Raw genomic sequence first — 26,248 nt, forward strand, 5'->3', positions numbered from 1 at the left:
TTGTAGCAAAGGTGTGGAATTATATCCTTTCCATCTGGCTAGCTGCTCTATGCCAGAGAAGGTGCCACAGTGAAGGTGGTCTGTCCTTCTAGAGTTCATTGGGGCAAAAAAATGCTTGAGGTGGTCCACGAGCCAGATGTCCGTCCCATGTGAGAGATTCCCCTACCTGCTCAGGGGGCATCTGGAGGGTCAGGACTCCAGCAGAATGCGGGACTGTGAAGTGCACTGAGAAAAGACTGGTGAGCCTCCGTTGGTGCGCCCAGTTCACAGGAACCACAAACAGGACACGTAGCAGTGAACCATCACTGAGATGGCAAGTCTCCTGCCCGCTCCTCTTGCGTTTCTCATCCCCTTCACATTATTTTCCTAACATGTAGTATTCTCCGACATACCGTATCACTTAAACTCCATACAAGGATCCTTGCATAAGCTGTTCACAGATGTATCCCAATCACCAGGGTAGTACATGGGTCAGGAGAGGTACTACAGAAACAGTTGCTGAACACCTTGAATTGGGTTTGCCAGAGAGCAGTGAAAGAACCCATGAAAGTAAATGTGAAACACCTCCCATACTCAGACAGCCCCAGGCGGGGACCATCAGACTCTAAGGCCAGTCGAGTCCAACTTCCCAGCTCGGACCTTGCCTTTCTGTTCACTCCCCCACATGACCTACAATTCCGCAGAGGCCATAGGTAGCCCAGTCACTGGGTAACTAGGAATAAAACCCCCCAAAAGGATTAACAGAGAAGAAACTGACCTCCTTCCCAGTACAGGTATCCTGCCCTAGGAATACCTGAGCTACAAGAGTATAAAGCTCTAACTGTAAATAAAATTCATTTTTATTACTAGTATTATTAATACTGTATCGGACTGGACACACTAAGGAAACAAATGGCTTGGGAACTAGACACAACTGGAGGAATCTTTGCTTACCTATCGTTGACCTGAAAAGTCAAAGGGGGCTGTGAAAGAATTCACCCAAACGCACTGAGGGTTTTAGATGGATACATTTCTAATTGTACTCTACACGCTCTGCTTATTGTATAGACTAGATACATTGGCAGGTTAAAGCCTTCGTTTTTGTTTTTGTTTCCTCACTGTAGCACTTTCCCTCCTGTCAAAATTCAAACCATCTTGTAGATGGACATGTTTGGGACTGTTTGTTCTACAACATCACAGGCAATTCAACTTCAAAGTCTACATCTAGTAGCCCTCATTTTCTAGCATGTACTAAAGTACAGAACTTACAACAAACACTTAATAAATGTTTGATGAGTGAATGAATGAGTAAGTGACAGAACTTCTTGAGACTGCACGGCTTGAGGAGCAGCAGGAAGAACAAGCTATTATGAAGGGTGTGAGAGTGAAAACCAGGTAAGTAAAATGGATAGGCACATGTTCCTTTATGGAATACCCAGCAAAGGTCCCATCAATTTTTCTTGAAAGAAAGAATGAAAAAAAAATGAATGAAAGGATACTAACATAAATGAACTGTGAAAAATGACCACACATGTATAGGCATGATACAAAGAAAAAAACAGTTTTCTTCATTTGTTTATTCATCTGTAGTCATATCAATAAAATGGATTTGTACATTTTCCTCTGTTTTCTTTTTCAGGTGATCCTTGTCTTTGTACTAAGCATTGGGTCTCTTATAATCTATTTCATCAACTCTTCTGAGTAAGTAAAATCCCTAATCACTTTGTCTGCTATATCATTAGGTTGCCCACTAATTTGGATTTTTCTGTCGGAAAAAAATGGTTAATATACTTTTCAACCTATTCATATACACAAGCTCATAAAGAGGATGAGCGTTTAGTTCCCCCCAGGAAGCACTAAAAACAGCTCCACAAAACTGCACAAACTGCGACTGCAACCAGCCATGCTGCGTTGCCGGGGCTCGGGTGCCATGCACGTATCTGCTCTCCAGCCTCCAGCGGTGGTCTGCTCCTCCGGGCTTCTTCGGAGGGCTTTACAGGCCATTGGACGCTTCGGGCGTTGAGGCAGAAGTTCTGTGGTCATTTCAGAATGTCTCATAGGTTTGAAACAGTTTAGGGTGGTCTTGAAAAAGAAGAATGCTAGATCTCACCTGGGACTAAGGAGCAAACTGCTGTCGGCTCTTCTCTGAAGGCGTTTTCTTCTTTTACGCCAAAGTGAGCAGGACCCCAGTCTAATGTGAACCCCAGACTGCACCTCTGGGAATCACCTTGGATTCCCAGCCGAGGTAAAATTGGGGTTTCAGGGCCAAAATCAGGCCGCTTTAGAGATCCTCAGAAAACTAGTAGTCTTTGCTTTGTGAATTCCTTACGGATCTTTTAGGAAATTTGTTGTTTTAATTTCCAGCTCTGACCTTGCCTTGGGTCATTTCCTTTGACCTGGAGTAGCCTTTGTATCAAAAGGGTGATAAATAAAACCTAAAATCTAGGTTAAATAAAACCCAAATTTTTGGCCTGGGTAGATGGTCCTACAAACCAAGAAGAGTCACATAATTTCTAGGCCTCTGAATCCCTATTGATAAAACAGAAGTAGATGCGATAAAACTGTGTGAAGGGAAAGCAGGTAATTTTCTGGTTATTTTCAGCTCCCCGCACAGCCTCGTGGTTTTGTTCACGCACGCCTCTAGTCCCAAGATAAAAGAAATTTCCTGGAGATGTGAATTTAAGTGTCTGGATTGGTTCTCTTTCTTTCGTCCTAAGCAGGCACAGCTTTTAAAACGTGCATCTTTGTAAACCGTCTTTGTTTCTTTTGCAGCCCTGTTGGGAGCTGTTCTTCATACCAAGACAAAACCATCCCCATTGATTTGACTTTCAATGCTTTCTTTACTTTCTATTTTGGGCTGAGAGTAAGTACCTATTGAAAGTGGGAGTAAACAGACAAACGCGACAGGCACAGCACAAAGAGATCTGTGTGTGCCTTGCTTACACAGTCAGTCTATGTTTTCCGGCCCCTGAGTTAGAGGGTCTACGCCCTAAATTGTTCAATGTACACTGAGACATAATAACTCCCTCTCCTGCATCTGAAGCTGTAACCCAGGCCAAAAATTCCAAAACAGAAATATCATCAACCCGTCACACTGCCTGCCCTCCTTATTGGCTTTCCACCTACCATTGAGAAGTCTTTGCTAATAATCACAAGCTAGCAGAACCTGAATAACAAGCCTCTGAAAATGTCACTGGCTTCACTGACAGCATATGTGCCATGTAACTATATAAAGTACTTCTATATCTTTGTTTAATTTTTGTTATACTCATATATGAAATAGTTCTCTCATTCCACAGGCATTTATTGAGGACCCATCCTAGATATAGGTTTCAGTGTATTTATCCCTCCCATGTTTTTATATACATATAATTTAGATATGTTATACATACGAGGTCTGTCTGGAAAAAGTCCAGCTATTGTTAATACAACAAGAGTGGTTTGTGTGACATTGATGTAACCTGGCAGCCAAGGAGTGGACTGGCATGCACATGTGTGAAGAATGACTTCACTGTATTAGTCAGTGGGAGCAGTAGATGCTGTGGAATGAGCATGTGTACTGTGTGGCTGTCGCATTCAAAATGGCTAGGTGAGTAGAGCAACGAATCTGCATCATATTTTGCATTAAAATTGGACATTCCTCTGTGGAAACTATTCAGATGACTTGGAAGGCTGCATCTGTGGGCAACTGGTGATTGGCAGCTTCATTGCCACAATGTGCCTGCTCATGCATCACGTCTCACACACTTTTTTGGCAAAACATCAAATCACCCAGGTGACTCAGCTCTACTGCAGCCCAGATTTGGTACCCTGGGACTTGTGGCTTTTCCCAAAACTAAAATCACTTTGAAAGGGAAGAGATTTCAAACTGTCAATGAGTTACAGGAAAATATGATGGAGCAGCTGGTGGTGATGGGGAGAACTGTGTGAGGTCCCAAGGTGCTTACTCTGAAGGGGACTGAGGCATCTTGTCCCATTTCCTATGTTTCTTGTACCTTGAGTCTTCTTCAATAAATGTCTCTATTTTTCATATTATATGGCTGGATACCTTCTGGACAGCCCATGTATGGATGTAATATGGGTTTCTACGGCTATCTTTCAGAACATAATCTGACCATACCGACCATCAAAATCTCCTTTTTATAGCGAACTCTCCTTTCTGGAAATGCTTACTTTCTTCATCTAGATAAGGAGGCTCATAAACACAGGCCTTAGCCAGCCAAAATTCTAGACAGCCATACCTTTTCCATTGAAGGCCACGCTAAATCGTGTTTCCTCACTGCTTATGAATAGAGGGTCTTAGCTACGGAATTACAAAGACACAGGGGCACCAGGAAGGTCAAAGTGTGAGAGTTAAGATCCAGGAAGTAAAATGGTCTCCTGTTCATTGATGGAACACCTCCTAAAAGTATAATCTTTGTATCTACCTAAATGTAGATGTATCTATATAAATATATATAATATAGCCCTGGCTGGTGTGCCTCAGTGGATTGGACCTGCAAACCAAAGGGTCACGGGTTCCATTCCCAGTCAGGGCACATGCCTGGGTTGCAGGCTGGGTCCCCAGTAGGGGGCACTCGAGAGGCAACCACACATTGATGTTTCCCTTTCTTTCTCTCTTCCCCTCTTTCTAAAAATAAATAAATAAAATCTTTAAATATATATATATATATATATGTACAATATACAGAGAGAGCTATATGATACATGTGTGCATATAAGTGTATATGCATATAATGGAATCAGATCAATTCATCAGTTGATGAGTGGAATGTATCTGAATAAAGCCACTCTAGTGTTCACACAGAACTTGGGATCTTTTCATTTTTCTTTCATAGTTTTTGGCAGCTGATGACAAGATCAGGTTCTGGTTGGAGATGAACTCAATTGTAGACATCTTTACCATCCCACCAACCTTTATTTCTTATTATTTGAAGAGTAATTGGCTAGGTAAGTATATTGTGGGAATCAGAAGCAATCTCTTTTTTAAAAGCCTCAACATTTATTCATAAGTATTCTTCATTTTTCCTTTAGTGCCTAAATGCCATTTTAAGAAATTCCTCTCTATACTTTATGGTTTTATAGTATATTTTCAGAACCCAGTTTTTTTCACCTCAGTACCTTGCAGTGTGACGCACAGTAGGTGTTGGTGTTTGTCGTCAGCAGCAGACTGGCTCATCCGCAACTTGAGAGGAGAGCTCCCAGCATCCCATCCCAGGGGGGCCCCCCATGCTGAGACCCTTGGGTGGGAGAGATAAAACCCCCCTTTGGCCTTTAAAATCTAGAGATCATCATACCTAGACACAGTGTTACGTGTTAGAGATTTATTTTAGTTACTTAGTCTTTACAGTAGACATATTGACAGTACATGGGAGTCATATGGCTTTTACCGATTTTTATGTAATTTTACATTGTTATCTATAAAATATTTCTTGCTATCATTATTATCAAACTATATAAAATAAAGCATCACACAAACAGTGAGGAACATATCATGGATGTGCTGTAGTTAGAAGTTTAAGTGGCTTATGGATCATTTGCTTTTTATTCTAAGGAAGAATTAAGTAAAATGTGAGTAATGCTTATTGTAATATATGCTTTCTGTTAGCTCAGCAACCCTATGAGGTAGGTACTATTATAATTCCCATTTTATAGATGAGAAATTAGAGAAGTTGAGGGCATTGTTTTAGATTACAACAGCTATTAAGTGTCTGGACTAGTATTTGAATGAGAGCTCACACTCTTAAACCTATGACATTATAGTATATTATGAGTATTTTGGGGAGGGAAAGAGTATAATCACTCCGAACTGGGTTATAACTCAGGTCACTCCCTGGAGTAACCCGGTTCTTTTGGCAACTTTCTCCTTCCTATTGCTTTCTAGGTTTGAGGTTCCTAAGAGCACTGAGGCTGCTAGAACTCCCTCAGATCCTGCAAATTCTGAGAGCCATCAAGACCAGGTACATGCCCTTCCTCAAGTACAGCTCACGCCCTGTTTGGGGTTGGGGAATTAAAATGTTAACTGAACCTTCAGCTCAACTCATTTCTCATCAAAGTTCAGGTATAAAAGGCATGAAACAGCTGTAGCCCCCAAGGGATTACTCTGCTCACTCTCTCCCACTGTGCTAACACGTCACACTCTCTGAAAAGTTTGCAGTCATTTTGCAGATTTTGTTTCTTCTTTGTTCTGTAGAGCTACAATGTGTAAATCCATTTAGGCTTTAATTCCCCTACCGCCACCACCTACGTGAGAAAGCAAAACAATTCAGAGGCTTTGGTTTCTATGCATTGGCTACTATGAATCACATCTTTCCTGCCTAGGATCGTAACACAATCCCTCTGAGCTCGAGAGCTGCCCAGTGGCCGCAGTGAACTGTTGCTGGAAGAAGCAAACCCATCCAAATGTCTAAAAAAAAAAAAGCTACCTTTGAGCAGCAATACTTACAAAGTTTTAAGCAGTTTGGTCTTCTGTTACCCACTCAGAGTCTCCATGCTTCTAAAGACTCACTAGAAGCATCAAATATTATAGGCCGGGGAGATTTCACTGCTCACTGTTTATGCATGACGGAGAAGTCAAGATCGTAAAAGGCTGTTCCTGGGTGACAGGTGACCCCACCTGAAAACCACAGAGATTTTAGTAAATGTCAGGCCCTTATTTAGGAGACAGGAGCTCGTCTGATCCTCCTCACAGATGCTGGTAGGAGCTTGGGTATGTGAAACCGCATTTCTGTGACTACCCCAAATTTCACTTTGCAAGCCCACTCTGGATTCCTGGGACACTGCAGTTTATACAGTCACTTTAGGCACCTAGCAATCTCTTAAATTTATTTTATGATGATACACCTATACTATGCTTTTAAAAGCAGTGTGAGATTAGGCTAGAGGATACCATAGCAAAATCTAAGCTTTTCAAACAAGCACGTGTAACTGGGTCAGCTCCAGAGCTTCGCATCTTCGATCCTGATGTGTGTCTGAATCCAGCAGAGGATCTCGCAACACTGCAGATCTGTAGTCAGAGGTGGGGCCTGGGATTCTGCGTTTCAGACACACTCCTGGGTAAGTGTACCATTGCTTCGGGTCCATGAACCATACTTTGAGTGGCAAGATCTCAGAGGACGAGGTAGTTGTGTTTTCTGGAACCTGTCAGAATCCAACAGCTCTTTGTCTTTCTTCCTCTAGCAATTCGGTGAAGTTTTCCAAACTGTTATCAATCGTTCTCAGTACCTGGTTCACGGCTGCAGGATTCATTCACCTGGTAAGCATCTCATGTTGCCGGTCAGCATGAATGTCTTTTCTTTAAAAAATAGAGGCTATCCTTCTGAACTCCTGTATCCATCACTGTAACTAGCATGAGGCTTAATTTTTTTACTTCCCATTTAGGGTTTTTCTCCACCCCCATATTTATGACAAATATGTATCTCCTAAACTCGAGGTATCTATATTCTTTCTTCCAGCTTTCAAAACCTATCCTAGTAAGGTTACCCTTCAGAGGTCTAAGCAGTAGGTAAAAGTTACTACTGTATTTTCAGCACTTTAAAAAAGAATAAAAAGTAAAATAAATGAAGCTATAAAGATAATTCAATACTTTTAAAAACCAGAAAACTGTGGGGGTGGTGTTTCTGAGTTGCAAAGGGGAGCTTTGGGGATTTCTTGGTTCTGAAATTAATCTGCTTCCTTTGCCTATAGGAGAGGTTACTTTTTAGCCCATGTTAAGTGTTAATCAGCAATATAGTAAGTGGATTTCAACAGTAGGAAAGTAACTCCTAGACGTTGTTGCTCTAAGACAGTGGAGGTGCAGTGGTTAGAAAACTCAGAAATTCATTTGGGATGTTAAGAGCCTGCAGAGGCCTTTAAGAGAAGCAAAGCAAAAAATAAAAATAAAAATAAAAAAAACCAGCAGAAGTCATTTTCATGCAGGCCCTTGTCTCAAAATTAATTAAAACAGGAACAAGAAAAAAGAAAAATGTCAAATGCTAAATGCAATTTGTGACAGAAACGTCAAGAAATCTGAAACCAGCCACATCCTTTCTCAGCACTCAAGCAAGCAGGAGGTTTTCCTGAAATGAAATGTCACAGCAATGAAGGCAGGTCCCTGGATCTAGAGGACTGGCCCTAGGGTCATGGGCCTGCCATGGGAGAAGCAGTGGCCCATCCTAGAGACCCGCAGGTCATCACAGGATGGGAAGCGAGTTCTGAAGGGTGACCTTGTGCCTTCAGCAGCAGTTCCAATGAAGGGCTCTCAGGCCAAATGCAGCCTACAGGTGTCTTTTATTTGACTCAATTATGTTTGCATCTTATTTTTTATTGACTATTCTTCTACTTAAAAAGATTTCTGGATCTCGGGGGAAAACACAAGCCCCACCCCTTCTGCCAAGACCACCAGGAGTCCTAGTCGAGACTAGCTGCTCCCTGTAAGTAGCGTGTGCTCCTGAGTTGGACACAGTCTCCGCCAGGCTTATGGGAATCATTCAAGATTTTGGCTTGACCCTTCTAAGCATGTGAATATGCATCCTTGTTGGGCATCCAGTCGCCCAGGCAAAGAGACCTCCTACAAGGAGGCATGTAGAGAAAGAAGGAGAAGTAACCAGATGGTGTATCACGTCAAGGGGTCTGCAGTAAGTCCCACCAACATCTAGAGTGTTAACAACCTAGAAGAGCTAGATCCCAGAGCAAAGAAAAGAGCAGATTTTGTTGGGAGAATATTTGAAATGACAAAACAAAATAAAAGTGCAATTGTCTCAACTCACCATCTTCCCACAGTCACAGCTAAGACTTGACACCATTCAAAGGTGAATATTTTACCAGAAAGCAATCAATATGGTGCCTCCCCTTAGATTCCACCAGAAATACCAAGAGTATATGAAGGAGAGCTGACATCAATTTAACGACAGTTGCATAACGCAATACTTATAAGAACAATTACAAGATAATTTGCCCAAGGAAACAAAAGTTAAGAGAAACGCTTTATATTTGAGAAAAATATAAATGAAGAGTCATAAAAAACTGAAAGTGATCATTCAAACTACATATATAAGATTTTAAACAAAAGAATATTAAACAGTAGCAGGAGTTGAAAATGGGCTGAAAGCTATCGGAGAAGAAGAGCGTCACAGAGCCAAAAGCTGCGTTAGGGGAGCCACAATGTAGCACATGTGATGACACACACTCAGAAACCTGGTGGGCAGGACAGAGGCCAGAACCCTGGCCTGGGAAGGACAAAGGTGCTCAAATGATGGTCGAGCGGAACCATGGAGGATGGGCAATGTCGACTCAGCACACTCTAAAATTGGCGCAGAAAATGACATGGCAAACAGCACCAGAAAAAAGTTTTTAAAGTTTGGAAGCTGCACTGTATCTTTATTTTTTATTTTTTATTATTATTTTTATTTAATTCTTGTTCAGTACAGTTTTCTGTCTTATATTCCCAGCCCTGCCCCCCACAGTGCTCCCCACCTCCCTCTCATTTCCACCCCCCACCTTAATTATTGTCCATGTGTCCTTTATACTTGTTCATGTGAGTCCATCCCCTTTTCCCCATGTTTCTCTCCCCTCTCCCCTCTGGACCCTGTCAGCCTGTTCCGTATCTGAGTGTGTTTGGTCATATTTTGCTTGCTTGTTTGTTTTGTTGTTTAGATTCTTTACTGAATCCAGGAAAAATAACTCTAAATTAATTATTCTAACCATATCTGGGGGCAGTTTACTGACCTTTGAGGGTAAGAAGAGAATCCAAGCAGAACAAAGCAAAGTCTATAGAAAAGGGAAAAATTCAAACTAGCCTCAGATTGCTTGGCAACATCAATCAACACAGAAAGACAACAGAGCAGTGTCTGCAAAGCTTGTGTGAAAAAATAGTGTAACCTGTCCTATCGTTTTAAGAGAAAATAACACCTATGAGCCCCTTTAAAAATGTGTCTTGATGATAAATTCTAGCCACAGAGGAGATGGATCAAAATTAAAAACTCAGTAATGAAGAAACCATGATAAAAAATTAGTGGTGGTGATTATTGAATGCCTTTAAAATAGAACTAAGACATAACTAAGGGGATTATGGTTATAGACCAGAACTCACATCTACAATGTGAAAGTAATATACAACTAATACAAATGATGGGAAAGAAGGCGACGGGAGCATGTCCTTCTGTCCTCCTCCTCCATAGCATTTCTAATCTAAAATTGAAACGCAAAATTTAAAAACATAAAAACCCAGTTGCTTTGAAATAGGGAGTTAAAATAGATAATTCAGTATCTTAACATCATTTCATAACCCTTTCTCCTAACTTTAATTTACTTCCCATGTGGGACTGTCAGGTGGGTGCTGGCTTGGATAAGAGGAATGGCAGACTAGACAGGCGGACCCGCAGGAGGCGGCCATGTCATGGGGCGGGCCAGGAAGGTGGGAGGGATTGGAAACACTAGCCTAATGCTCCCAAAGAGAGTGAGTGAAACCCTAAATCGTTCTTTAAATTATTGTGAAGGCGATTTCCAGGTTGAAAACAATTTAGTTTTAGTTTGTACAGCATGTGGTATAAGGATATGATTGAAGCCATGTGCTAGGATGTTATTAAAAGACTCTGTGAGGTTTTAGCTTAAAGAAAACTCTCCCAAGTAACTCTTGTATTCCTGGGTGGAATATATACAGAGTGGGGCAAAAATGGGTTCATAGTTATTTATATAAAAATAATAGAATAATTAATAAATAATACAAGAATAAACTGGTTTTGCATATTCACAGCTGTGTGTATGTATTTCTAGATATATATATGTGTGTGTGTGTGTGTGTATTTTTTAATCTGTGTGATTTAAACTTGGTTTTCTAACAGTACAATAGTCTAAGAAAATAGTGAAAATTCCAGAAGTAAGTAAAAACAGATTAGTACACTTTGTAACATAATCCACAGGCCATGGGAATTAAGTAGAGACGTACAATTTCTTTCTTTTTGGGGGTGGGATTTTATGAGTCCACACTCATAACCTACTCATCAAATTTAAGAAAGAATCAGCATATCACTTTCACATATCAGCATATCAGCATATCAGCATATCACAGCATATCACTGGGCATATCACTTTTAAAAAGTGATCACACACCTACCCTGGCTGGTATGGTTCATCTGGGTATCATCCCACAAAGTGAAATGTCGCTGGTTCGATTTCCGATCAGGGCACATGCCTGGGTTGCAGCCTGGTCCCAGCAGGGTCATGTGAAAGGCAGCACATCAATGTTCCTCTCCTTTCTACCTTCCTTCCCCTCTCTCTAAAAATAAATAAAATCGTTTTTTAAAAAGTGATCATATACCTGAGCAAACTACATTATTTCTAATTTCTATTCCAGTTCTTAACAATAAAACAAAATCCTACTTTGCCGAGGCATCTTTAATATTTTATTATTTTACATCAAATAGAAAAGGAACATGTCAAAGAAATATGTAAGCTATTTAGAAAATATGCCTAAAATGGAAAAAAGGGAAAATTATATATGCTCTACATAATTGTTATATGTTATTTGTTGTGATATACTCAGATACTGTATATTTATAATGAGTTTATATATCCTATATAAAGTACAGTGTCATTACCTAGCTTACTCTTTTTATCTAATGTAACAAAGCTAACTTCATTAATTTAGTTTCCTTAAAATGTGGAGACTGAGGGGGGCAGTCAGAGGAAATATTTTTCAGAGTTATTTTAATCACTGAAGAGATTTTTGTGGGAAGTGGGGGAAACAACCTGGGAAGCTTGTTTGCTTTTCTCAGACACCTGCTTTCATGAGGTCAAGCTCACTAAAATAAACTGCTGGCTCGAGCGCTGCTTCCTTTAACGATAGATCATCCTGATTTGGTGAAAAATGAGAATGAACAGTAACTGCTCCAAGCGGTGGTGATGCGCCCACTTAAAAAGAGAGAGAGATGGATGGCGAGTTTATGGAGCATTCCAAATGTGGGCTCCTGCTACAGGATTCCAGCAATAATCGCAATGGAAGAAAACAAGACAATCACTGCCCACAATAGATAATTCCCATGTGCCCAATCACTGTTGGCAAAAGTGTTTGCCAACACTTCACAATAGCCTAGGGATCATTTATATCTCGTTAGAATTGGGAATTGACTTAAGTGATTTGGTCTGTCCTTTGTGAACTTCCCTTGTAATCTGTTCAGAGACCTTTGCTGCATCTTTTTCTTTCTGGACAGGTGGAAAATTCTGGGGATCCCTGGCTCAAAGGTAGAAACTCACAGAATATATCATATTTTGAGTCCATTTACCTGGTCATGGCAACAACGTCAACCGTTGGCTTCGGAGACGTGGTAGCGAAGACATCTCTAGGACGGACGTTCATCATGTTTTTCACCCTGGGGAGTTTGGTGAAGAATGCTTTTAATATCTTTTGAATGTAGCCACGTAAATTATAAGCGTTTGGTTAATGCTGAGACATGAGGCAGTTTTGGCTTGAGAGTGAATGTTACATTGTTCAGGTGTCAAATGGAAAGAAAGCCATATGGATCCCATGTTTTCCCAAACTATGTCCCCTGGAGCACGGGGTGCAATTGTTTGGTCGCCAAAGGTGAGGACTCTGGACAAAGGAGAAGGAGACTTTCCTTATTAGCCTCTACACTGACTTGAGCAACAGTATCTTCCTTGATCTTTGGCCCATCCGATGAAAGTCTTTCATCCAAAGAGGAAGGGCGTTTGAGACTGGATCTGAAGAAAGGGCTGTTATTTCCCACTCAAACGAGTAAGCTCGCCAAACCAGCCTTTTACTTCAGACGAGTAAGAGTCTCTGTGTGGTTCAGGACTTTGTGTCAAGAACAACGGAAACCTCCTTTTCTTTTAGTTTCTAGTTTCGGTTCCTTAAAAACTGTACCGGAGTCCTCTACTTCACCTTTGTGACATTGCACTGTCCACATGGCTGCGTCTGCTCACTTCATTTTGCCCGACCCCTACTCTGTCCCATGGGCGTCCCCCACTAATGCCCTAAATAACAGCAACTCAAAGAGTCAGAAAGTGGTTGATAGTGAGGAGGGGACAAAATGGGAAGGAGGTGGCCTCACTGCTTGTCCTTGTTTCATCGCTGCCATCACTTTGAATGCTGAAAAGCATTTTATTCAACTTTAACCAAACGTGAAGGCCGAAGTAAGAAAAGAAATTATCTATCTTTAGATACATAGTTCACAGTGATGCCCCTCACAGATGAAAAAAAAGTTGTGTGTACCTTCTTTCTTCTTTATAACCTCAATTTTTGGTGTATCCTTTAAAATAATGAGACTAAGGTTTTATTTGCTGCCCATTTTAGATAATATTTGCAAACTATATCCCTGAGATGGTGGAACTTTTTGGTAACAAGAAGAAATACACCTCTTCCTATGATGTGCTCAAAGGAAAGAAGTAAGTAGCTTTCACGTGTAATTTCTACTATATTTGTTTGAGATGTTCTGCTAGTCACATATGTGTTTCTCAACACCTATTGCTTGGCCTGGGTGAATATATTGGCAGAATCCTTCATTCACTGAAGAGGGTTGTGCTAAAATAAATGCCATAAGAAGATCACATTTGCTACTTGATACAAACTACTACACAGATGTCCACAAGAACATTTAATTAACAAACATGATAGATGATGTTGCCATTCATTGTCAAATATTGATTGTGACAATGTTTTGACCTTCCTCATTACTAACTATTCTCTTATACCCATTACTATTTGTCTTATTCATTTCAACCATGTGGTTAACTCAGGCTAACTTTACATACTGGGTCAAATTCAAAACACAGATTGAATTTGAAATAATTTAGTTGTCTTAGCCCCAGCCCCCCTGAACCTATGGGGCCCATCCACAGGCGGGGGTTGCTAGAGTGAGGAGCAATCTCGGGCCCCTTCTCCAGCACTTCACAGATCTCCTGTGCCCACGCCACAGCCGCTGGTGCCCAGGAGGAAAGCAGGTTTGATCTGACTCTATTTCTTTGATGCTATATGTTACCTCAGTCCCCATTATGCTTTTCACATCTAAGGAAAAAGAATGAATTGGAGACTTAAATTTGAAGTGATTCTTTTTCATTTAGTCTCTGCCTCCCATAGAGGAAGGAGGTGCAGTGGAGGTAAGTTTTTTTGGAGTGGTCTCTTCATGCAGTTGGGCGAAAACTGAGATTAACCTAGGACAAGAAATAACAAAATGGATCAAAAGAACGGAATAAACTACATAAGCCAAAGTTCAATCCAGTTTATTTAAGGAAGGGATATGTGACCCATGCTAAATAAGCCAGTATGGTCTGTAAAATTTAGGGTAAAGTAGGTTTTTAAATATATGTATATATATATTAAGCCTAAGGCAATTGACAATTCTTTTCTACCATAAAAGTTACACACTTACACTTTTGCATCACTGGACTCACTTTTTCTCTGAGTGCAGGATAATTTCGGATGTGGGAGATAAACAGAAATGCCTAGATCCCAGTGCTACCTCCGCCATAGCATTTAACTATGGGAAAATCAATAAAATGTTCTTGGCCACCATTGTTCCTCAGTGAAAAGTGATTTTATCATCCAATCAGGTATCGAGTGGAAAGTCAAATCAAATTACACATTTACAAGTCCATTAGAAGTTATAAATACCAGTCTGCAATCCCCCCAACAGTGAACTAGGGTCCCCTTTTCCCCACAACCTCTCAAGCATTTGTTGTTTGTTTCTTTGTTTATGATGGCCATTCTGACTAGTGTAAAGTGGTATCTCATTGTGGTTTTAATTTACACCTCTCTGATAGCTAGTGATATCAAGCATCTTTCCATGTGTCTCTGGATCCTCTCTATGTCCTCCTTGGAGAACTGTCTGTTCAAGTCCTCTGCCCATTTTTTAATTGGGTTGCTCGTCTTCTTTGAGTGGAGTCGTGTGAGTTCTTTATATATTTTGGAGATTAAACCTTTGTCTGAGGTATCATTGGCAAATATGTTTTCCCAAGCTGTTGCTTCTCTTTTTCTCCTGATACTGTTTTCCTTAGCCATGCAGAAGCTTTTAATTTTGATGAGATCCCATTTGTTTATTCTTTCCTTTATGTCCCTTGCTCTAGGGGATGTATCAGTAAAAATATTGTTCCAATATTCCCAAAATATTGGAACTGGAAAGCATTATGCTGAGCAAAATAAGCCAGTGAAAGACAAATACCATATGATATCACCATTAACAGGGATCTAAACAAAACAAACAAGCAAGCAAAATATGACCAATGATACTCAAATACGGAACAGGCTGACAGGGTCGAGAGGGGAGAGGGAGAGAATCATAGGGGAAAAGGGGATGGACTCACATGAACAAGTATAAAGGACACATGGACAATAACTAACGTGGAGGACGGAAATGGGAGGGAGGTGGGGAGCACTGGGCGGGGCGGGGCTGGGAATATAAGACAGAAAACTGTACTTGAACAAGAATTAAATAAAAAAATTTAAAAAGAAAAAATACATATATATATATATATATATATATATATATATATGAAGTTATAAATGACATCCAGCCAAGATGGAGCTGTAGGTAGATCACTATGCTTCCTCACATGTCCAAAAGAGGGACAACAACAAATTTAAAAACAAAAAACGACCAGAACTGCCAGAAACTAAAACTATATGGAAGTCCACTGACCAAAGAGTTAAAGAAACATTCATCCAGACTGGTAGGAGGGACAGAGATGGCGGTGGCTGGAGGACATGAGTGGGTGGGGTGGTGGCTGGTAGAGTGAGCAGTCACACATTTGCTCAGAGATAAACCGGGAAAAACAACTGGGGAGCAAGACAGACAGTGCAACTCAGGGTTCCAGAGCAGGGAAATGAAACCTCGAAACCTCTGACTGTAAAAATCTATGGGGGCTGATGTGACGAGAGAAACTCCCAGCCTCATAGAAGAGTTTGTTGGCGAGACCCACAGGGTCCTAGAATGTACACAAACCCACCCACCTGGGATTCAGCACCAGAGGGGCCCAGTTTGCTTGTGGGTAGTGGAGGAAATGATTGAAAGCTGGCGGAGAGCCGAGCAAGCAGCATTGTTCCCACTCAGACCCCTCCCCCACAAACAGTGCCACAATGCAGCGATGTCAGTTGCCCTGCCCTGGCCAGTACCTAAGGCTCTGCCCCTTACTATGTAACAGGCATGCTGAGACCAAAAAAATGGCCCAAATGAAAGAACAGATCAAATCTCCACAAAAAATACAACTAAAGGTGATGAGATAGCCAACTTATCCGATGTAGAGTTCGAAACACTGGTAATCAGGATGCTCACAAAAATGATTGAGTATGGTTGCAAAATAGAGGAAAAAGTGAAGGCTATGAAAATTGAAATAAAGGAAAATGTACGGAGAACCAACAGTGACGGGAAGGAAACTGGGACTCAAATCAATGGTTTGGACCAGAAGGAAGAAATAAACATTCAACCAGAACACAATGATGAAACAAGAATTCAAAGAAATGAGGAGAGGCTTAGGGACCTCTGGGACAACTTTAAACATTCCAACATCTAATCATATGGGTACCAGAAAGAGAAGAGGAAGACCAAGAAATTGAAAACTTATTTGAAAAAATAATGAAGGAGAACTCCCCCAGTCTGGCAAAGGAAATACATTCCAGGAAGTCCAGGAAGCTCAGAGAGTCCCAGGAATTTGGACTCAAGAAAGCATACACAAGGCACATCATAATTACATTACCCAATATTAAAGAAAAGGAGAAAATCTTAAAAGCAGCAACAGGAAAGGAGACAGTTACTGGCAGAAGAGCTCCCATAAGGCTATCAGCTGATTTCTCACAAAAGAAGGTGCTGGAAAAAAGTATTTAAAGTCATGAAAAGCAAGGACCTACAACCAAGATTACTCTATCCAGCAAAGCTATCACTTAGAATGGAAGGGCAGATAAAGTGCTTCCCAGATAACACCAAGTTAAAGGAGTTCATCATCACCAAGACTTTATTATATGAATTGTTAAAGGAACTTATCTAAGAAAAAGAAGAAGGTCAAAAATATGAACAATAAAATGATTCAACTCAGAACTATCAACAACCAAACCTAAACAAAAACAAAAACAAACAAAGCAAACAAACAGAACAGGAACAGAATCACAGAAATGGAGATCTCATGGAGGGTTATCAGTGGGGAGGGAGAGGAAGGAGAATGGGGGAAAAGGTGCAAGGAATAAAAAGCATAAATGGTAGGTACAAAATAGACAGGGGAAGGTTAAGCATAATATAAGAAATGTACAAAGAACGTATATGTACAACCCACGGACACTAATAAGGGGGAGAAATGCTTGTGGGAGGGGCAGTGCAGGGCAGAGGAGAATAAAGGGGGAAAATGGGACAACAGTAATAGAATAATGAATAAAATATATGTTTAAAAACTTGTAAGTAACCATGAAAATCATAGCAGTTGTGAGTTTTTGTTGTATTCCTAAAAAGCCATGTGTAACCCAAATGTGTGCAGTGATACCCTATATGAGATGAACTAGAGACAACAGCAATCTTACGCTTCTTTTGTATCATGGAAATAAAGCTCTGATTGTTTCTATTTTTCAAGTCTGGGCGATCCAAATATCAAATTTATTTGAAATTAAGTGTAAGCTCATGGTCCATCTCTAAATCTAGACAGGAAGAAGTCTACTTGTGTTCCTCAGGTGATTCCCCTAACATGCTCCTGCCCCCTAGGTTCATCGTGGTCTGTGGAAACATCACCGTGGACAGTGTGACTGCCTTCCTGAGGAACTTCCTGCGTCATAAGTCAGGGGAGATCAAAACGGAGATCGTCTTCCTGGGAGAGTAAGTGCATCCATTTGGCTCATGAGCTCTAGATTAGTGCTTGCAATGTGTGTGAATGTTTTAAATGGAACAAAAATAACCTTGTAATAGTCATAGAAAAGTTAGAAATAATAAGAAGCAAAAATAAAAGAAAAAGCAATCTCATGATCAGAGTTATCTTTGGAAAAAGTCTGGGACTGTATCTTGCCAGAAGTTTTTCTGTACAGGTACTATTAAGTGATGCCCTGTCATTAAGGTTATTCTATACTTATTACTATTACATATGACCATAATTTTGTGCACAAGTCTGGCACATTTCATAATTACAACTCTAACTGTGAATGATCAGAATTGGACATCTAAAGCTCAGATAGATGCACAAAGAATTTTTTTGATGATGTTTTTGTTCTGAGCGGTGTACCTTTTCATAAGCAGAGTCAAAGGTTTGGGAAACACTGAGAAATGCATATTTAATACAAAAAGATTTTGAAGTTGGCAAAGTGGTTTCTAATTGTTTATTTCACAATTTTACTTCCTTGTGAGATGGGACAGCATTTGTGTATTTTGATGATTTGCGTTCCTTTTTGACATTCCTCTTCATTTCTTTTATCCCCTTTTCTGTGAGACTGGTCATCTGTTATTTTACTGAGTTAAGTACTCAATATATTTTGATATGAGCTGTTTTATGTCATGTGTTATAAATATTTTTCTCCCTCTTTGACTTTTAAGTTTTGTGCTTTTATTTCAGTATAGGAATATTTGATTCACATGCACTTCAACCCATTCACTCTTTATTTTATTATTATTTTTGGCTTTCTTGCTTTTCTTACATTCTTAGGCCTCTCTGTTCTAGGATTAAATAAATATTTCTCTAGCATTTCTGTGTTTCCATATGGAAATTTGTCTTATACTTAAGGTCTCTGGAAATGATTTAGTATAATGTAAAAGGAACTAACTTCTTTTTTCCCCAAATAGTTAATCAATTATTCAGACATCACTCAAACAAGTCAGGCAGATTCAAAGTGATATTTCGATCTTACATAAGAATGTATAAGGGGGTGCAGGGCTAGGAATATAAGACAGAAAACTGTACTTGAACAAGAATTAAATAAAAAAAGAATGTATATAGGATTCACCTGAACTTTTACACATTTTACAGTTAAAACAGAACTAAGCATTGTTTTTGATACTGCTACCTCCCTCAAACCCTGTGTACACTTTCATCAATATCGTCAATTTTGTCTCCTAAATACATTCTAATCCCATTTCTACCATTTCATTTCCACTATCACAACCTTGTTCAAAGTTAGTATCTTGTCTCTCCTGAATTTCTATAAAGGCTACTCATTGATTTTTCTTTTTGCTCAGAATTTCTTCTACCTTTATATCACCAGTTTATTTTCATCCCTCAGCACTTGGAGAGAATTTCTCTATGCTTCTAAATTAGTATCTTCTAATCCTTCTGTCTCTTTACTCTGTCATAGTTTCTTTAAAGCACTTACCACCATCTATAATTATGGTAGATTTTCCTTTAACATGACTATCAACATTTTCTTCCCTTACTGTGCATTCATGCTTCTCCTCTCGATAAAAGATGGAGTCTCTTTTTCTTCCCTTGGACTCTGACCTGGCCAGTGACTTTATTTGATACATAGAACGTGGTGGCACATGGTTAGTTTAGGCCTGGCCTTTCAGGGGACTGGCAGTTTCAACTTTCACTCCAAGAGAGTCCTAAGCCCTAATACGTCATATAAAAAGTCAGACTAGTTTGCTGGGGAGGGGGCCCAACCAGACCTCGCCTGCTCTATTCGGGTAACTGAGACCACGATCATGTGAGTAAAGTCATTTTGATCATTCCAGCTCTTAGTGAAACTCTCTGATGAGTGTACCCACGTGAATAGTCACAGTCGACACTATGTGGAATTACCTTGCTGAGGCCAGCCAACCATAAAATCCTGAAAAATAATATATTATTTTTGCTTTAGGTCAGTAAGTTCTAGAATGGTTTGTTTTGCAGAACCAAAAAAGTAGTATGGTCGTGGGAGTGGGTGCTGTTATAACAAAGGCCAAAACGTGGCCTCATCCTAGGAATGGGTGGTAGGCAGAGACTGGGAGGGTTGCATGGGGACTCGTAGGAGAGGCCAGAAAGACAATGAGGAAAGTGCTATTAGGGATTGGAAGAAGAGCAGAATTTTGGTAACAGTGTCACTAAAAGTAACTGGGAAGGTAGAAAATGGACCTACTGCAGTTGTGAAGTTGGTTAAGAAAATTTCCTGTAAGAATATTGAGTGTCATTTGCATCACATAATCACGTGTGATAAGGTAAGAAAAATGAACTGGAGAAGAAACTTTTTAGTTTTTAGCAGAATGTAAAAGAAATGTGGAAGTCTCAGAACACTCTCTCTAGCTGGCCAAAAAAAATTTCAAAGAGGAAAATGATCTCAGCAGAGAAAAAAAAAGTCAAATCTAAGATGCTGCCTATAAAATGTGACCTCAAGGTTCAAGGTCAAGATCCAATGAAAGATGCAACTGAAGACCCTTTGTTAAGACCTCAGAAGGATTTAAGGTGGTGACTTAACTGGTGCTCCTTTCCATCAGGCAGAGAGTTTTTGAGAACCCGAGGACATTCTTCCCAGAATTCTGACATTCTCAAAGCAGACATCTATCACCAGAAGAATCATGACTGTGACTTTGTGGACATGCCATGAACCTGAATAATATGCACAGAAATGTGTCAATGCTTTCAAGAAAATTTTCCTGGTAAAAGCACTGCCCGCTTGGGATAAAAGGAACAGAGAGAATTCAAAATGAAAAAAAAAATTGCTTCTGGGCCTCCAATGTAGCACATGCAAAATCCAAGCCTAGAAAGTTGTTCAAGTACAAATAGGGGACATTTATCAGGGAAAAAGAAGGGTGACTCAAAGGGTCAGAGGGCAGAAACAAGGATCAAAAAGAACATGGGTTAGTTCATAAGGATAGAACTGAGCTCTAATCAAAAAGTGCCGAGATTTAGAAGTACAAATTGGTTGGTACAAAATAGAGAGGGGGATGTAAAATGTAGTATAAGAAATGTAGTGACCAAAGAACTTATATGTACGACCCATGGACCTGAACTAAGGGGAGCATCGGTAGAGGGAAAGGAAGGCACCAGGTACAGGGAGACAACAAAAATTGGAACAGCTCTAACAGCATAACCAATCAAATATATTTAAATATACACTCTTCCCCTGGAGTAGGGGGTCCTAATAATATATGCTCAGAGAAATTTTAGAATTTCTATGTGCTGATTTCTAGCAATTCATGTGCGCCTTTCATTAGAAGTCACACCTCTTCTGATTGGAACGTCTTTTGCAATTTTCCTATTACTTTTCATGGTGTGTTTTGGTGTGGAGATGGGGATAGTAGGACTTGACTATTTATTTAGTTCATGGCTCTTCAGATGGGGAGGAGCATCCAGATCGAGACCTGACCTGAGAAGATAAGATCCAGGACTTGGACCTGATTGCTATAAAGAGATGAGACTTTGGAGAACATGAGAGTATTTTGTACAGGGGAGGGATGTGAATTCTTGTGGCCAGAGGGAAGACTGTGGCAGATTGGTTTTAAAAGATGGCTACTGGCAATTTCTCCCAAATGTTTACACACGTACTATTTCTTTACCAAATTATACCCGAGCTTCAGACCCATCTTTGCAAACAGGCTAGCAGTGTCAACATGACCTAACCATGTAGATTAATAACAAATGGAATATGTGTTTCTTCCAAAAGGAGATTAGGGGTTCCATTAAATGCAAGTAAATGTAACAGTCTCTGAAGCAAAGCCAATCATCTTTCTCCGTCTTTGGGTCTGCATTCTTTGTCCAGGGTTCCTCCTTCTTTGGAACTGGAGTCCATACTCAAGTGCTCCATGGCCTACACAACTTTCGTTTCTGGCTCTGCATTGAAGTGGGAGGATCTGAGGCGAGTTGCGGTAAGAACTAATTTTATTTTCCTTGTAGCTAGCCTCAACTGCAGTAATTAAGATGATAGGATATATGCTCTTTTAAAAGCACTACTCTAGACCCTTAAATGTGGGGAAATACGACTTTCTTAATTTAAAAATTGATCATAAAAGAAATGTAGTCATTGACCTCCAGTTCCTCTTCGACAAATAGGAAGCAGACCTCACTCTGTATCTACACTTAGAGCGAAGTCATTTAGTTCACTAGATTCTCCATCGAGAGCTGTTTTATTTTCACACTCTAAGAGATCTGTAAAAATTATGGGTAGCCAAAGTGTGTTTGATCTTACCATTTGAATGGGATTCTTACCAAAGGACAGATTTACCAACTTCTAAACACACTGATGTGCCTCCTGATAAGAGGGACATGACAGAAAATAGCAGAGATCCCATTAAGGTTGGGACTAAAACTAGTGATTAAAGGCCAACCTTGTAGACAGCTTTCATTTAAGATCAAAGCCATCTTCCTCTCATTACATAGGTTTCACAGAATCATACAAATCAAAAGGCTTCCATTTTTAAAGCAGAGATCTATAGAGTTAACATAGAGAATTGAAGCAGAAAATGACAGACTCAGAATAATCATTCTCTTTCCTGCACTTGGGTTTTATAAGAGCCACACTAATAATTTTCTAGAATCTTCAGATTCAGAATCCACAGAGAGTGAATAACTGCTTCCTTTGATCTAAGCAGATGTCCAGTCTCTTCATTCTTTGCTGTCCTGAAAGGCAAACAAGTATACAGGCAGTTGCTTTAAAAGATCCTTTGACCCATCAGTAGACATAAACTGATGATTACAATGATAGAAAAAATATAACTATGCACCCATTTTAAAGCAATCTAGAATCTATGTTGGAGACCCTGTGTCTTAGTTCCACTGTAGCCCTCACAGCCTGTGTAGCATTGGCAGAACTACAGTCCTGATGTTATTGCATCCTTATCACAACTTCTCCCCAAGTGTGTTCTATCTCTTATTGGAAATTTTATGAAAAAAAAAGACATAAGAAAACCCAAAAGAGGAACACTCGATCATTTCCCATGTGATTAATGAATGATTGCTGTTCAATCTTGAAGAATAGGTGGAGTCTGCAGAAGCATGCCTGATTATAGCCAACCCTCTGTGCAGTGACTTACATGCTGAAGACACTTCCAACATTATGAAGTAAGAAGTTGGTACTGTGTTTTTAATGCTGCAATGTTGGTTTATTTCTGCCTCTTTTGAAATAAAGCCTGGTGCATAGGCCTAAACAGGAGAAGATGTCATTTACCACAGCACTGGGGTTATCATATTACAGGTTTCTGCCTATTTTCTTTTTTGCTCCCAGAGATGATGCAGATGTATGAAAAAAGTAGTTGAAAATACAGTATCCTAAGTCTCTATAGTCTTCTCTACATACTTTCCTGGAGTTTCACATAATAGCTATCTAAATTTAAAAAGCAAGCATACAAATAACAGATAACTGTTCAGATAGCATCATTGTAAGTAGTACACCCTCTCCCACCCAACAATAACGGTGCCATTGATAATGGGAGAATGCTATTAGTAGGCTTTACTTACTGGGCTTTTCCCAGTAGTTCTGGTAAAAGACTGTGCATGGTTCAGTATGATGTGCTTGTGACTACTGGAAATTCTTTTTAAGATGGCTAGAATCAGTTACCATCTTTAGTTGTGAAGTATCTATGAGCAGGAACTTGACTTGTAACAACTATTGTTGTGATGGCAATGGCATTGTTCTTAAACCAGATGATCTTCTGGCTCTCAAGGCAAAATAAACATAGATAGCTGGAGGTGACTCCACAAATAGTAAGAAACAGCTGAGAATTTGCACTGTGCACAATACAATAAATACAACATGAACTTTAGTTTCTTAATTTGTAAAATGCAAAAGTTGGATACGCGAGTCTATAAACTATTTCAAGTTAAAAATAATTCAATATCAGTTTCTCTTATAATTAATGTGTGTGAGTTTGAAGGCTAAAATGTATACGATACTGTTTATTTCCTTCCCAAGAATTGGTCCTAGAAGACCATAATCTTCTAATAACAAAAGCTGGCCTTTGATAAATTTATTTTGCTAAGTCACTAAATCAACTTTATCTTATTAAACAGGACATTTTTAGAGGACAGCATAACAATGAAACTTATAACATGCCGTTTTATTATGCTTACCCATATATCAGTTTAACTCTGAATTGAAGTGTACCGCAAAGCCTTTGTATGCGGCACATCATATGACCGTATTTGTTGTTTATGTAGGGTGCTGTCTATCAAGAACTATAGCCCTCATACCAGAGTCATCATACAGATACTTCAATCCCATAACAAGGTATTGTAACTTTCTAACCTATCCAGTCACCTTGTTTGTTAGTCTGTGGAGCTAGATGAACTTAGTTCATCTAAGTAATAGATGAATTCATTACTTTCAAATGGCTTTACACTCAAAAAGTTCTTGCCAACTGTAGGTGAAATTTGGAGTCTCATTAAGATTGTTAATCACTTACAAATGTAAATTCAGAAAAAGGTATATTTGTGTATTTTAAAAGCTGCTGCCTGGTGATCTAACTTCCAAACCATCTTGAGAATCTCTGCTTTGGGACATTGACAGGTCTTGGCACACTCTCAACTGCGGGGAGCCACTGAAGGTAAAGTACACTGATTGAACAATCACAAAAGTTTGAGAGATAACAAAGAGCAAGGCTGGGCATGATTTGTAAGGTTTACCACGTACATGAGGCCATTCCTTTAGGACTAGGAGAGGTCGATGCTTTCTATAATGCATAAAAACCAACCCAGAAAGTCAAGGAAATGAAGAAACAGAAATATGTGTTCTAAACAAAAAGCAAACCAAGACAAAACCTCAGAAAAATATGTTCATGAGAGAGATATAACTGGCTTACCGAACAAAGAGTGCAAAATAACTGTCATAAAAATGTCACTGAACTTGGAAGAAGAATAAATAATAAAGTGAATATTTCAACAAACTGGTAGAAAATATCCATAGTACCAAAGAGAAGTCACAGAGAAGAGGAATATAATAACTGAACTGAAAATTGTAATATAGGGCCTCAACCCAAACTAGATGAATCAGAGGACAGGGTCAGTGAAATGGAAGACAGAATAGTGGAACTCACCTAGCCAGAGCAGCAAAAAAGAAAAAAGGATGCAAATGAGCTTAGACACCTTCAGCAGCTTTTGGGAAAACAACACGTGGGCCAACATTTGCCTTATAGGAATCCCAGAAGGAGAAGATAGAGAAGGGACAGAAAGCTTATTTAAAGAAGTAATAGCTGAAAACATCCCTCACATTGGGAAGGAAACAGGCATCCAGAACCAGGAGGCTGAAAATTCAAAATAAGTGGAACTCAAAGAGACCCACACTAAGACACATGAAAGTGTCAAAAGTTAAGGACAACCAAAAGGTGTTTATTTGACACTTTTCTTGTTTCTTGAGGTAGGTACTTCTTGCTATGATCTAACTCATACATCAAATCTAAAAGTAAAACAAACATACAAACAAACCCAGAACTCATAGATGCAGAGAGAAGATTGCTGATTGCCAGAAGCAGGGGATGGAAATGGGAAAAATTGGTGAAAAAGATCAAAGGTACATGCTCTGGTTGGTGTGGCTCAGTGGATTGAACGCAGGCCTGTGAACCAGATGATCGTGGTTCGATTCCCAGTCAGGGCACATGCCTGGGTTGCAGGCCAGTTCCCTGCAGGGGACTCACAAGAGGCAACCATACACTGATATTTCTCTCCTTCTCTCCTTCTCTTCCTCTCTAAAGATAAGTAAATAAAATCTTTAAAAAAAGATCATAAGGTACAAACTTCCAGTTAAAAAATAAAAAAACCATGGTGGTATAATATAGAATATGGTAGCTATAGTTAATAATACTTTATTATGTATTTGAAAGGTGCTAAGATAATAAATTTCTAAAGTTAGCATCACAAGAAAAAATAATAAACACAATTGTGATGGATGTTAACTACACTTATTTTTGTGATCATTTTGCAATGTATATAAATACTGAATTATGTATTCTGATTGGTGTTTCGGGATTCTTGGGATATATTCCCTGAATCCCAAAACACCAATCAGAAAGAATGTATGACCAGAAAGTATCCAGCCATGTAATATGAAAAACAGTGTCATTTATTGAAGAAGATACAAGACACAAGAAACATTACACATAGGACAACGACACTTTAATTCCCTTCAAAGTACCCATCTTGGGACCTCACACAGTTCTCCCAATTGCCATCAGCTGCCCTGTTGTATTTTCCTGAATCTCACTGATGGTCTGAAATCTCTTCCTTTTCAAAGGCGATTTTAGTTTGGGGGAAAAGCCAGAAGTCTCAGCGTGCCAAATCTGGGATGCAGTTGGGCTGAGTCACCTGGGTGACTTGATGTTTCACCAAAACACTCTGCAAGAGGCATGATGTGTGAGCAGTCACATTGTTGTGATAAAGGGCAATCACGTGTTGCCCATAGCTGTGGCCTTCTGAA

General features: G+C 39.7%; 1 protein-coding gene across 1 annotated transcript in view; it reads left to right on the top strand.

Annotated features, from left to right (window-relative positions):
• KCNU1 (potassium calcium-activated channel subfamily U member 1) overlaps positions 1-26,248 on the top strand; it is a 127,942-nt gene that overhangs the window by 14,509 nt on the left and 87,185 nt on the right. The window contains 11 exon segments of the mRNA XM_037055092.1: positions 1,619-1,680; positions 2,752-2,842; positions 4,818-4,929; positions 5,864-5,939; positions 7,159-7,234; positions 12,168-12,338; positions 13,268-13,359; positions 17,652-17,762; positions 21,605-21,710; positions 22,820-22,902; positions 23,998-24,067. Coding sequence (XP_036910987.1) covers positions 1,619-1,680; positions 2,752-2,842; positions 4,818-4,929; positions 5,864-5,939; positions 7,159-7,234; positions 12,168-12,338; positions 13,268-13,359; positions 17,652-17,762; positions 21,605-21,710; positions 22,820-22,902; positions 23,998-24,067 — 1,050 coding nt within the window.

The sequence above is a fragment of the Sturnira hondurensis genome, unplaced genomic scaffold, assembly GCF_014824575.4.
Source record: "Sturnira hondurensis isolate 20B ecotype Veracruz unplaced genomic scaffold, ASM1482457v3 Scaffold0008640, whole genome shotgun sequence".
Taxonomy (NCBI): domain Eukaryota; kingdom Metazoa; phylum Chordata; class Mammalia; order Chiroptera; family Phyllostomidae; genus Sturnira; species Sturnira hondurensis.